We start from the raw sequence: 13697 nt of genomic DNA on the forward strand, positions 1-13697 counted from the left end.
TTTATACTTTACTACTTATTTGACAGCTTTAGCTACTAGTTACTTTACAAAGTTAGATTTTTTTCCATACAAAACATATGGAGAGCTTATAAAAATATGATCTTTTGTTACTGATTACACTACAAGTAGAGATGAAACAATAAGTCCATTCATCGATCAGACGATTAACAGAAAATTACATTAACAACAATATGATCGATAATGGTTTGTCATTTTTCATATAGAAATGCCAAACATTTCATGGTTCTAGCATCTCAAATCTGAGAATTTTCTGGTTTTCCTTTAGATTCTTTTATGCGTTTGAATTTACTTTTAATAATTTTGAGGTTTGCACTATCGGTTGGACAAAACAGGCATTGAGAAGGTGTCACTTTGGGCTCTGGGTAATTGTGATGGCATTTCTCACTCGCAGCCGATTAATCTATAATGAAAATAATGTAAAACAGTTACATATTAGCTCCACCTCAACCGACCATAACAGTAAAATGCTGCTTACACATTAATGCATGAGTAATAATGACCTAACGATAAAATGTATAAAAGTACAACCCTCAAAGGTGCCTTTTTTTTCTGAATTGAGTACTTTTAATGACTGCTTCAAGTACATTTTCCTGATAATACTTTACTCAAGTAAAATCTTCATTGCGCGACTATACAAAATGGAGTATTTTTACAGTGTGGTATTAGTACTTTTATGTAAAGGATCTGAATGCTTCCTCCGCCATTGGCATGTGGCAGCCTGCATTTGTGGAAACCAGACTGTCTTTACAAAAAGATGTACCTCTTAAAGAAAGCAGAGAGCAGCATAGAAGACAAAACAATCCGAGGTGGGAAGTTGTATACCACAGCTGACATGTTAGTTTAAATGTATGTGCAACATGTGCATTAGAGGGCGCAATTCCCCTTTTTAAACACAGTTTATGGCTACATATTGTATGCAGTGTATGTTTGGGCCCATTTAAGGATCAGTGTGAGACAGGAGTATTAATCTGTTGAGTGTAAAATGCAGTACAGTAAGGACAGCTAGTAGTAAAGTGATAATGAGTTCCCCATGTTTAAAAGCGAAACAGTAAGACACTATGAAAATAATGGCTTGATAGGGCTTGAAAAGAATGGTAAAGGTAAAAACAGCTTTTAAGCAAACGTCTTTACAAATGGAGGCAGGTGTTGATAAATCACCTAAACGCATCTTCAAAAGATCGCGATAGAAACTGCAAAAAGTGTTCCAACTCGTTTTCAGCTGCGTACTTTGTTGACGGTTTCAGGTCAGTGTTTGTGATCTCTGTTTCTGTAAATAACAACAGCTTCATGCATTCCAGGGAGCATTAAGGCATTTAATCACAGCCTGAGGGTAAGAGCAACCCGTGCCAAGTCTAATGCGAAGGTCACCAAGTTGATTCCAGCTTTCCATCTCAGAGGGGCGGGCTGATTTAGGAAGGGGAGGTTTACAATCCTCCGCTTTCCAGCTAAAGGTCTCCGGGGAGTATCAAACTACCACGTCTGCAGCGGGGAGAGAAGGGAAGAGGAGAGGGGGATCCAAATAAGCCGACTGGAAGATAGGGGAAGAGAGGACAGCGAAGGAGCCAGGACTGCTCCATGAAAACAAAGTCGGCTGCAACGTCTGGAGCGAAGCGCACGCTGAAGTTGGACATAAAACACACACACACACACACACAGCCTGCAGCTCCAGAGTCTCCCCCCCCCCACCCCCGGCTCAGACTTCCTGCTTCCAGTAACGTCCGATCATTTGTTTGAAATCCAGCAAAACGCGAGGAGAATGCACAGACTGGACAAATGCCTCTCGTGGTTTCAGTAAGTTGAGGGACGCGCAGCTGCAAACCAACGGGAGACTCTTGCTGAGCTTTGAGTCCATCTCCATTGCGCCCGGAAACTCGTTCACTGGATACGCTCTTTCACAGAGAATGTTTTGACAACTAGCAAAGTGAAGGTTGCGCGAACTGTTGCAGGAACATCATTTTATTTTTTTTTTCTTCAAATATTTTTCTGTTCTTGGAGGAGTCGAGTGATGGCACCAGAGCTCAAGTCGCCGGTCCGCCTGCTGCTGCTGGCGGTGGTGTGGCAGCTGAGCGCACAGGGAGCCACGGAGCGACAAATGAATCCAGAGGTGAGAAGTAAACCAAAGATGGAGGATCAATCCAGAATGAGAGGATTAAGCCCGATAAATGAATCCAGAATCTAGCAACAAAGCCAGACGACTAAATCCTGAATTAAGGAATAAATCCAGATAACTAAATGCAGAATAAGATCATCAAAACCTGATGAATTAATCCGGAATCTAGAAATAAAGCCAGATAAATTAATCCAGAATCAAAGAAAAAGGCCAGAAAAATAATGCAGAATAGCGGGAAAAGCTGGATAAATATATCCAAAACAGATCATTGAAACCTGACAAATAAACCCATAAATGAGGATCTTCATATTTAAGAGTGAAGCATCTTTCCTGGTACTAATTTCAATAACAGATTTTCTGATTTGACAAAAAAAAAAAAAAAAAAAATCTAGTTGTCAAAACTTTGCATTGTTGGGTAGTGATTTCAACGTGTGCACGGGGATCCGGGAAGGGCTTTGACCCTGGGTTAGAGGAAGCAGCCCATAATGATGATGGTGCTCGTGAAAACAGTGAGAAACGCTGAGAGGGCAAAAGCAGGAGAGTCAGAGAAAAAGTAAATGAGGAGAAATGCATGAGCTTGTATTGTGGTTGGGGCAGAGACAGAGGCATTTTTTGTGGGAATGGGGGGGGGGGATTGATAGCTGTGGGTACAGTTATATTGAGAGGGACGGGGAGATGTAATTGTTGACATCTGTCCTGAGTTATGGCTCAGCGGACTGGGGGGAGGTGGGTTTTACAGTCTGAGAGGTTCTGCAGCAGCCATGGTCAGCTGTGGAAAAACACTACAGTTCGAACCCTAAACCTGTGCATTAAAGACACCCAGCAACCCACTGAGCTGTGGTGCCATGTCTAAGTATTGTTGTAGATCAGGGAAGACTGAGATCTTCCTGTTCTGTTCTCCTCTGTTCTGTCTGCAGTATCAGCGATACTCCAACCCCACAGCCAGTGTAGCATTAGGACGTTCTGTGTTAATGTTGCAGGAAGTGACATTGTTATGAAACCCCTACACACCTGCTTCCTTCAGTACCATGAGTAAATACTGTGTGTGTGTGTGTGTGTGTGTGTGTGTGTGTGTGTGTGTGTGTTTGTGTGTGTGAGCAGAGAGGACTAAATGATTTTGGTAGGTCACACAGTGGCGCCAAACGTCTCTCTGATCATTGTATCCTGCCTGTGGCCTATGGAATTATAATTCCAGCTGGGCTAGTGGAATAAAATGGAGTTAGCTCCATTGACCTACATAAACGTAAACAGGAGACCTGGCCCACCACCACAATTCACCATCAGTTCATTTTGACGCTATTCGACGAATGGAGAGACAAAATAATGATTGTAGCAAGTAATTCTAAACAACTTCTAGGCTTCAATGAAGGACATCGGTTAGATAAGACTGAACGTGCGAGGCTGATCACTCAAAAGCTTTTTCTAGTATCAGCAAAAGGAGCAGCTGGAAAAGTCTGTGAATGAGGAAGGTGGTCACACAAGTTAGGGGTGTTTGCCTGTAATTGAGGAAGGTGGAAGACAGCAACAGTGTAATAGTCATCAGCCGTGAAAGTAGTATGTAGGAACTGAAACATTACTTTGAAAATAGGTTTATATATCAACATAACCCAAGGAGCAGAGCACGTTGAACATGTCTAGTGTCTACAAAAGACAATGTGGAACTTTTACCTAGAATTGAAGTGAAAGTGATTGTACAGTCAAAAAGGACTGGTTGGTCTTTAAGTAGAAAGACCATCAAGTGTCTGTGGACATCTGCACCACGCCTCAGGGACAGGCTTGTCCTGAAGTGCCCTGGAAAGCGTGTCGGTTCAATAAGTTTATATTCATTTCGTGATTTACCACTTGTTTTTATGAATGTTTTTATAAAACCACTGCTTCCTGTGTCTTTATTTACTTCAAATAGGGGATGTTTGTGATCTCATATGTTGCCTCCACAAACCCACAAGTCACCAGTATCAGTGCACAGTTCTGCTACTGAGTGGGATGTTTGTGTTTTAATTAACAATAAGTGTAATTAAGCGAGGGCTTGTGTGTGTCGGTCAGTGGGTGTGTGCTGGTGAGATAAACAGTCGGGGGTTGTAAGGACGCAGAAGTCATGTCCTGTGGTCTGTGGCAGAGACAGGAAGTGGGCAGTGGGTTTTTGATTCGCCACTAACACACCTTGGTGTGTCAGCACCCACCTGCCTGTGACACACACACACACACACACACCTTCTCTCATATGTGCAAAGATCTTTTCTCATGCACACAGAAATGTCTACAAGCTGAGGTCATTCACTACAAAGGAAGATAAATGGACATGAAATGAGACGATAAACGCAAAGCAGAGAAGACAGTGAGGACGCTGTTGATGAGTAGAAAGGAAGGCATTGTGGCGATGGGAGTGATGCAATCTGGGAAATGGACAGTTGGAAAATGAAGCAATTACCCAGTTGAATAGGACAGGATGTAAATCACAGCTATGATGCACACGTCCTGTATGAATATATGTCTTTTTTTCCTTCTGCTCCCAACGAGAACAAGCATTGATTCTAAACCGGTGTCTTCACACTTGTCCCATCCTGATGTCCTGCTAGTCATTTAGAGGAAGGAAGGAAGGACGGAAGGGTGTGTAGTTTTCAGACAAAGCCACATCCTAAAGATCACCAGTGGGTGGCCCTGAGGGCAGCCTCCCTGAGGAAAGATAGGAGGTGTTACAGGAAATAAGGTAATACGCTAAGCCATTACCTCATTTCCTGTTCATAAAGGACGTGAGTAATGAGCCAAGTTTCGGGGAAGCTTTTTTTCTTATTTTTTTCCAAGAGACAAAAACCTGCCATCGAGATTTACTTGGGATTGACTTACTGCACAAATGGCATTGGCAGAGATGATTTTCCACTCATTTGTCACCGGGTCTTATTGTTGTTGGCTGGAGAGTTGGTTGTTTTAATAGACAGCAGCTGGAGGATTGCATAGACAGACACACACACACACACACACACACACATTTAAAGACCTTTCTACATGTGGCCTGGCCAGTGGGGTCAGCAAGGTCGTAAATGCCTTGCTGAAAGAACAGCGCCAGCCTCAGGCAAATGTTCATACAGCAAGAAAGAATTGAAAAAGTTAACTTTGAACGTGCTCCCTCACACACACAAACACACACATGCTAACAGCCACTAACGAGCTGTCGCAAGTGAAGTGGAAGCAATAATTTCATACGTTTATGACACCTGACATAATACTGCAGCTCTCTGGATGTGGGGATGTGTAATGAGGAGCTGTGTGTGTGCACTGTATACCCAGCATGCTTCAGTTGGACTCCCATCGCCGTTGACCAGTTTCTTTCCATTGGCCATCACCAAACGGAACAACTGACTCTCTTTTCTGAAATGCAATCCCTCCTCCTCCCTCTCTCATCCTATGCAAAACCAGCGCTCTTCCTCCTGACATCCATAGCAACCGTTGTTTGATTCTGGTAGATCTTCCATTAAACAATAAACCCACATCACTGCACAGGAGGGAGCTACGTCCTTCACCGCAAAATCCCAGATTTGGCTTCCTAAAGTACCTTTGCTCTGTGTTTCCCAACGTCTGTGTCTTGTTAAAACGCAGCTTTAAGTATCCTACATCAGGGAGAGATTGTGAAGTAGCTCAACTAATAAAAAAAAACCATAGAAATTATAATTTGAATAAAAAATATATCCTCATATTGAGTCAGCTGTAATGTGTAAATACCAGGTTTTAAGAGTGCTGGAAAACTAGTTAGCAAGCAAGTAGAGAAGTTCAAACAGTTAGCTAAAAGCGATGGATAAATAACTGAAATGATGGGTTGTCAATGAAAGGCCATTTGAGTTCATGGGACAGGGCTGTAGGGGTATATTACATTACATTTATTTTGCTTTTATCCAAAGCGACTTACAGGAAGTGCATTCAACCATGTGGATACAACCCAAACATTTATCATCTTCATCAAACATGCTGACCTGCTTCAAGTGCTACATTTAGAGCCAATAAGAGATAGAGAAAGAGGGTTTTTTTTTTTGTTTTGGGGCCAAGGTGCAGTCTGGGCACAACTGACCAATAAGGTTGGGAACCACCGCTCTACATCAAAAGATTGTATTAGCTTGGGCTGTCATCTCCTATGCCACAGTAAATAGTGACCATTTCCTCTTCCTGCCGCTGCTTTAGCTACTCGGCCCATTAGTGTGGTCAAAAATAGCAGAGTGCGACGGTGAATAAGACTTTGTCAAGTCACCAAGGGACCCATGAAAAAGGTGTGGGCGCCTTAAAGTTACAACAAATGTTCAGTGTCACTCAACAGCAGTCCTTTGACTGTGCTGAGGGGGCAAAGTTAGGATTTTGTAGAAAAGACAACACAGTGAATGTGTAAAAGAGAAGAATAAGGTTTCACGCACAGTCAAAGCCTTAAACACCCAATTTCTTATATTCACAGTCAAACACATCCAGTTCTGAGATGCTAACGTTTGTGTTTGACTTTCCCGCTCGTGTGGATGTGCTGCAACAGTGGCAAACAGAGAGTCTTTATGCGTCCACGGGAGCTCCATGGGTGAGTCAGAACCAGAAAGGGCTCATTCAAGGGTGAAGTCTAAACAGTGAGACCTCCATGTCTCCCGAGGACAGACAGAGAGGGAGAGATTAAACCTTTGAGGGCCTCCAAAATGCCATTCACTCCTGCCCAAACTCACACACAAGTATAGTCATGCGTAAATATAAACCTATAGCACATTTTCAGATAATCCATGTCAGCAGTACTTGCGCACACATTTGCTTTGTACTACACATCATGAGTGGAAAAAATGGTGAAACAAGGCAGTTAAACATGTTTTGCCTTCTTTGTACTTAGCAACTTTAGCAGCAGATAGGCTATACAGCAATAATTGAGTGGCTCTGGGTGTGGTTGTTCGTAAGTATTTACCCTCAAGTCTCTGGGTTTTCCATAAGAGAGGGACGAGGGAGAGGAGAGGAGAAGGGGTGGAGTGACGAGGCGAGGACAGAGACATGGACGTGGGGGGAAGAGTTTGACTTTGAGGTTTGGATGCGACGAGGAAGAAATTCCCAGTTAAATTACTGACTGACGCTGCTGCTCGACTGGAGACATTGGCTGAGGTTGCCCAAGGCCTGAGTCTCACCCTGGGACACTCCCTATCGCTCTCTCTTCTCTCTCTTGATGCCTGTCTCTGCACAAACACCCATTATGCCTATGTTTTTAAATCAGACCTATCCAAAACAAGTAACAGGTCACATGAAATGACGTCACATCAAGCCCTAGCCTAGTATTCTTGACAAGTGACCTTTATCAGTCAAACCCATACTATAGCCAAACAATAAAACACAGGTTAAAAGTGCGTTACAAGCTCACAGAGTGACTGTGTACAGCAGAATATCACAGTGGTCTCGGTCTTCACTGCGCTCACAATAGCTTCAGTGTTATTTTTCGGCTCTAGTCTGAGAGGGAAAGAGTTTAGGAGAAACTGTGTGGGAGAGGTGCGGAGCGAAGCCGCTGGCACAGGTCCAGATGTCAAACCAGCACCGCAGTGAAATGGGTTTCCAGGGGAAAGTAAGGTCAAGCTAAGCTGAGACTGAGGGATCTGAAGGCCTGAAGAACTCAGTGACCATCAGAATACGTGCTTGAAGAAACGAACACTTAATGTACAAAATCAACAACAGGGATGGGTTCAGTTAGAAGTGTCGCAATCTGCAATGAAACACAAACAAGTAGCTACAGAATCATTTCAAGTTAATCTTTAACTCTTTGAGGGGGATTTCCTCATTCAGTTTCTGTCTCGCAGAAACTTGAACTCGCTTTGCTTGAAGCTTTTTGGGGATCGTCACTGGAGAGCTAAATGTTGATGGTTGAATAGCTTTTGTGTTTAGTCATTAAGCGGAGATGTGTCAGGTGATGTTGCTCCGACTGTCCAAATATCCAGATATCAAAACACAGAGCACGTTATTCAAGAGCTTATTTTCGCTGTCAGTGAGGAACGTGTTTTTGCTGCAGTCACATAGAAAATAACCTGAACTTGTAGTCCTTGTAACTCATAATCAACCTCATACCAAAGAGTTACTTTACACAGGTTCAGCTTTGTTAAACAACAAATATCAGCTGAGGTATGAGACATGTTTCTGTGTCTGTTCCTAATTGAACCATTCTTTTCTTTCTCCGTACTGAGACTGGAGTTTTTGTGGTTTCATTTTGCAATATTTGTCATGAGTCACACTGTTGTCTCCTTTTTGCTTTGCTTTAAAGTCATGGCTGCAGCAGTACGGTTACCTGCCCCCGGGGGACATGAGGACCCACTCCCTCCGCTCCCCTCACTCCGTCTCCTCAGCCATCGCCGCCATGCAGAGGTTCTATGGCCTCACCGTCTCCGGCACCTTTGACGCCAACACCATTGAGTGAGCACCTTCAAACAGCTTTATTCTGCATGTAACAAAAGTACAACGTCCAAACAGGGTCACCTGCAGGTCAATACTCAAACCAAAAGTAGCCTTTGTTACCTTGTTTTGAGTGGACTGGGTCTCGTCTTTGGCAGGGCCATGAAGCGACCGCGCTGTGGTGTGCCAGATAAGTTTGGTGCCGAGCTGAAGAGCAACCTGAGGAGGAAGCGATATGCCATCCAGGGCCTGAAGTGGGACAAGAAAGACATCACTTTCTCGTAAGTCAGCAAAGCTCCACCTGAATGTGCTGCATCTGCAGAGACATGATGGAACAGGACCTAAAGCTGTTTTACACAATTTTTTGAGAAAAGCCGAACTGATGAAGTAACTACTGAGCAACTGAAATGGTTTTCCTATAAAGACGAAATAACTCCATGTCTTACATTTCCCACCCTTCCCCCCTTACACACCCACACACACAATTACACGCTCTTCAGTATACAGAACTACACCCCTAAGGTGGGTGAGTACGAGACCCACGAGGCCATCAGGATGGCCTTCAAGGTGTGGGAGAGCGTCACCCCCCTTCGTTTCCGGGAAATCCCCTACAGTTACATACGGGACAAGGTGGAGGAGTTTGCCGACATTATGCTCTTCTTCGCCGAGGGTTTCCACGGTGACAGCAGCCCGTTCGATGGCGAGGGTGGCTTCCTGGCTCATGCTTATTTCCCCGGTAATGGCATCGGCGGGGACACCCACTTTGATGCAGCAGAGCCATGGACCACTGGAAACCAGGATCTGACAGGTGAGGCTCCGTTGAATCTATGTTGTCAATTTAAAGTGACATTTTGATGCATTTAGGGATTTTTTTCGCTTTAGTGGTTCCCTTAAACCTGATGACACAAATGTTGGGAGTTCCTTTGCATGAAGGGAGTCAGGACTGTTTCATTTTGCTGTGAGCGAAACACGGGCAGCAACAGGTCCAGTCTTGCGTCAGTACATGTGAGGGAGTGAATGCCCGCGGGCTATGTTGATATCGCAGAAATGAAGAAGTATTTATTCTATTTTTGGGACGTCAGCTGTTTGAGTCAGACACATCTTCACATGACCGGCAGATGATTTTGTTTTTGATTTACTGATGTGATAAGTATTTGAGTCACATAAAAATGAGGAAACAGCAACATTTACTACTTCTCCTTTAGTACTCATTGTCTCATCAGCATAAGATCGAATACCCCCTATTTCAAGTCTCCCCCTTTACTTTGAAACTGTTTCAGGTAATGATATATTCCTGGTTGCGGTGCATGAATTGGGCCATGCTCTGGGTCTCGAGCACTCCAATGACCCTTCAGCCATCATGGCTCCCTTCTACCAGTGGATGGACACCGAGAACTTCCAACTTCCTGACGACGATCGCAGAGGCGTACAACAACTTTATGGTGTGTTATCGAGTTCACTATCCAAACCACTGTCAAAAACTATTCTGTCTGTCTGCTTGTAATTTTCATTATCAAGTGTTCCGGACCAGCATTAGATGTTGCGTAAAGGTTAGGTCTACGAAAATCATTTCCATATGTCTTTGTTCACATAGGGTCCGGATCAGGCCCTCAGCCCCCTCCTGTTACACCCCGTACACCGTACCACAGCCCCCAGCCCCCACATTCACCAGACAAGCCTCACTTTGGTCCCAACATCTGTGATGGACACTTCGACACCATCGCCATCCTCAGAGGAGAAATGTTTGTGTTCAAGGTAAACCCATATAACTTTGTTAGACTTTTGACATGAGAGTTTGTCTGGCAGGCCGTAAATAAATCTCTTTTCTTTGTCAGGATAAATGGTTCTGGAGGGTGCGTAACAACCACGTTCTGGATGGATATCCAATGCCGATTGGCCACTTTTGGAGGGGATTGCCCACTCATATCAATGCTGCTTTTGAAAGGGAAGATGGGAAATTTGCTTTCTTCAAAGGTAAGTCTGGCTTTAGTATATTGAAAAAGCTTTTATAAGATCTCCCTTTTAAAAGCAGTCACCATCAAACAGGCAGAATCTTGCAGTTATCTCATGTTTTTTTTCCCTCTGTGTATGTATCGCTGTCTGTCCCCACTCTGCCTTTCTCTCTCTCCAGGGGACAGGTATTGGGTGTTCACTGAATCAATTCTGGATCCTGGTTTCCCCAAGAGTCTAAAGGAAATGGGCACTGGGATTCCCAAAGATCGAATAGATGCTGCTCTCTACTACACCCCCACTGGACAGACATTTTACTTCAGAGCAAACAAGTTAGTCATCTGTGTGTGTGTGTGTGTGTGTGTGTGTGTGTGTGTGTGTTTATCACATACCACAATGAAACGGTGCTGAATTCTATAAACTACTGATTCCAAGGAAAATCCATTTGCGTCACCACCACTAAAAGATGTTATGATAATGTTGACCGTATGAGGTCCAAACGCTTGAAGTCAGTCACTTAACTTGAATTACAAACCTGCTTCTCATTTAAACATTAAAACGAACCCTGAGGAACTTTAAAGCGTGCTACTCCTCCCTATATATACACCAGAGTCATTGTTATACAAAAGTTGGGTAAAATGTGCAATTATAGTGCAAACAGCTACCTACATAAGCAAAGCCCATGACAAGTTTATGCTTTTATTTTCAAAAAAAAAAGATTGAACATGCCCTAAGACCAGGCAACACCTTTATTCCTTGTCTTAGTCTTTTCAGGCCCAGTTTGGCTGTTGGAGAGTTAACACCAATCCATCGGTCGCATTTCTGCAGAAACAACACAAGTTTTGTGGTCTGCCTAGTGGTTTAGTTCAGCAGGAACACCCACAAGTCAAGTCTCAAGTCTTAATAATCAAAGTGCAAGTCAAGATTTCTGTGACTGTGACTTTTCCCTCTCATTCTTTGTTTAGGTATTACCGTTTCAATGAAGACTCACGAAGCGTTGACGATGGCTATCCAAAATCTGTTAGTGTGTGGCAGGGAGTGCCTGACAACATCAAGTCGGCTTTCATGAGCAAAGATCAAGGTAAGGGTGGTGTGTATGATATTAACTACATTCTTTTTCTCGCATCTTAGTGTGGACCAATACTGGAAGCAGTTTCTCACATTTCTTTCTTCCACCCCGCAGCGTACACCTACTTCTACAAAGCCAACAAGTACTGGAAGTTCAACAACCAGGTGATGCGTGTGGAGCCGGGATACCCCAAATCAGCCCTTCGTGACTGGATGGGCTGCCCCAACGAAGATCCCAAGACCGATGGAGGAAGAGGCGGAGGTGGGCACGACAAGGACAAGGAGAGGGAGAAGGAGAAGGAGCGGGAGGACAAGGACAGAACTGAGAAAGATAAAAGAGAAAGGGAGGAGGAGACGAAGGAAGAGGAGAAAACGGAGGTGATTATTATTGAAGTGGATGAGGAGGAAGGGGTAGGTGGTAGCAGTGGAGCTGCGGCGGTGGTGGTGCCGCTGCTCCTATTAGTGTGTGTGATTGCGACGCTGGCAGCCTTGGTGTTTTTCCGCCGCTACGGCACCCCACGCCGACTCCTCTACTGCCAACGATCTTTACTGGACAAGGTGTAGACGGAGGAGGAGGGGAGGGGTAGAGGAGAGAAAGAGAAAAAGAGTGGAAAGAAATGTTGAACATGGATAACAAGAGCAGAGAGACAGAGAGAAAGAGATAAAACTGGAGAAAGAGCAGAAGGAAAAGCACCAGACTTGCAATTTAAAGTATTCTTACCACTGCCAGATTCCTTTTGCTCTATCTCTCAACCACTCCATCCTTGCATTTTTTTCCCTCCCTTCTGTCTCTGCCTCACTCCTCGCGGTTACTGACGCCAGCTCATTGCTGTTTGTTTTAGCCTTTTTCAATGTCTTATTTTTAGTTTTTGTCAGTGGTCAGTGTTTGTGTCCTCGTGAATTTCCGCTTCAAACCTGCATCTTCATGACGCCCATTCTAGCATGTTCCTTCGAGTAAGCAAAGAGCGCGTTTGATCGCTCGTTCCTCCCCCTTGTTAACTTGCACACACTCACATTAACACACACATTTGGAAACCACAGCGGCATCGTCATTGTGTTTCTTTATCTTCCAGTAAAGTAACGTGTCAGAGCCAGTACAGACCATAAAAGGGAAACAAAACATTAGCTTAAGTCCTCATGAAACATGAGATACACTCATCAGAGTAAAGCAATAAATACAACTGTGTCTTTTCCTTTTTTATATCAATGTCTTTAGTGCTGATTATTATTATAAATGATGTTGTCATTATTATTATGACTATTACTATTATTGTTGTTGTCCTCTGTGTAAAGAATGTGTTTTTGTACTTTGTCATTAAAAAGTCCTGCTGGACAGTGACATACAGTTTTGAAAGTGGCCTTAATTTTATATATGTGGGGACAGTGAATGGGGAAGGGGGTTATGTATTCTTGAAACTTGATTGTTTTTTTTTTTTTTCACCTTGAATCCATCACAAATGAAAATAAATTGAAGATCTGAAAATGACTCCTTTTTGTCATTGTACTTGTTTACAGTTTTCAAATCATGGTGCTACATTAGTCAGGGGTTATGAGCAGTTTAACAACAATGATAATGATACTAGCGATAATGATAAGAATGATAATGATCTAGTTTTCTCAATGAGATTGTGTGTGTGTGTGTGTGTTCTTTCTCACTTATATTTTTAAGCTTCTCTTACAAAATAAAGTAATTTCCAAAAGGCTTTCTGTGCTTTGATTCTCACTAAGTAAATAATTCACTTGATCTTTCTGTCTTCGTGCCATCTTTATTTGAGCTGCTTTCAGCTGAACTGGACTCCCTCACTCCCTTTAACGGAGTAGTATTTCAATTTAGGCCTAACTGTTTTCACATAATCCAGCTCTTACCTGGACTCTTCACCTTTACCTCTCATGTTGATCACATCGCTCCTCCGTCTGGTCTTCCCCAGTCTTCCTGGACCTCCAGGTTTCTTGCTCCCCGACTGAACCACTCTGCGTTACTGGGGCTCGGAAACTGGCAAGCCAGAAACTGGGTCGGAAAACGCGGACTGGATCCAAAGCTTAAGTAGAAACAGGGATGAAGACGATTGTGTGAAGCCGTTGCTGCACAGCAGGAAAACATATCTCAGCTATACAGTTAGAGAGAGAGGGTGTGTGTGTGTGTGTGTGTGTGTGTGTGTGTTATTGTGTC

At 43.6% G+C, this 13697-nt stretch overlaps 1 protein-coding gene across 1 annotated transcript; it reads left to right on the forward strand.

Moving 5' to 3' along the window:
- The first annotated feature begins 1679 nt into the window (after positions 1-1679).
- On the forward strand, positions 1680-13013 carry mmp14b (matrix metallopeptidase 14b (membrane-inserted)). Its single transcript, XM_070918138.1, has 10 exons — positions 1680-2125; positions 8382-8530; positions 8668-8790; positions 9010-9317; positions 9790-9951; positions 10104-10264; positions 10345-10483; positions 10641-10791; positions 11425-11540; positions 11643-13013. Exons 1-10 carry the CDS (start codon positions 2027-2029, stop codon positions 12089-12091), a joined length of 1857 nt encoding a protein of 618 aa, XP_070774239.1. The 5' UTR covers positions 1680-2026; the 3' UTR covers positions 12092-13013.
- The last annotated feature ends 684 nt before the right edge of the window (positions 13014-13697 follow it).

The sequence above is a fragment of the Enoplosus armatus genome, chromosome 14, assembly GCF_043641665.1.
Source record: "Enoplosus armatus isolate fEnoArm2 chromosome 14, fEnoArm2.hap1, whole genome shotgun sequence".
Taxonomy (NCBI): domain Eukaryota; kingdom Metazoa; phylum Chordata; class Actinopteri; order Centrarchiformes; family Enoplosidae; genus Enoplosus; species Enoplosus armatus.

Coding starts and splice junctions, on each gene's coding strand:
- mmp14b (XM_070918138.1), top strand. CDS start 2,027: ATGGCACCAGAGCTCAAGTCGCCGGTCCGCCTGCTGCTGCTGGCGGTG. Junction 9,952..10,103: donor AGGCGTACAACAACTTTATG/GTGTGTTATCGA, acceptor TTGTTCACATAG/GGTCCGGATCAGGCCCTCAG. Junction 10,792..11,424: donor TTTTACTTCAGAGCAAACAA/GTTAGTCATCTG, acceptor TTCTTTGTTTAG/GTATTACCGTTTCAATGAAG.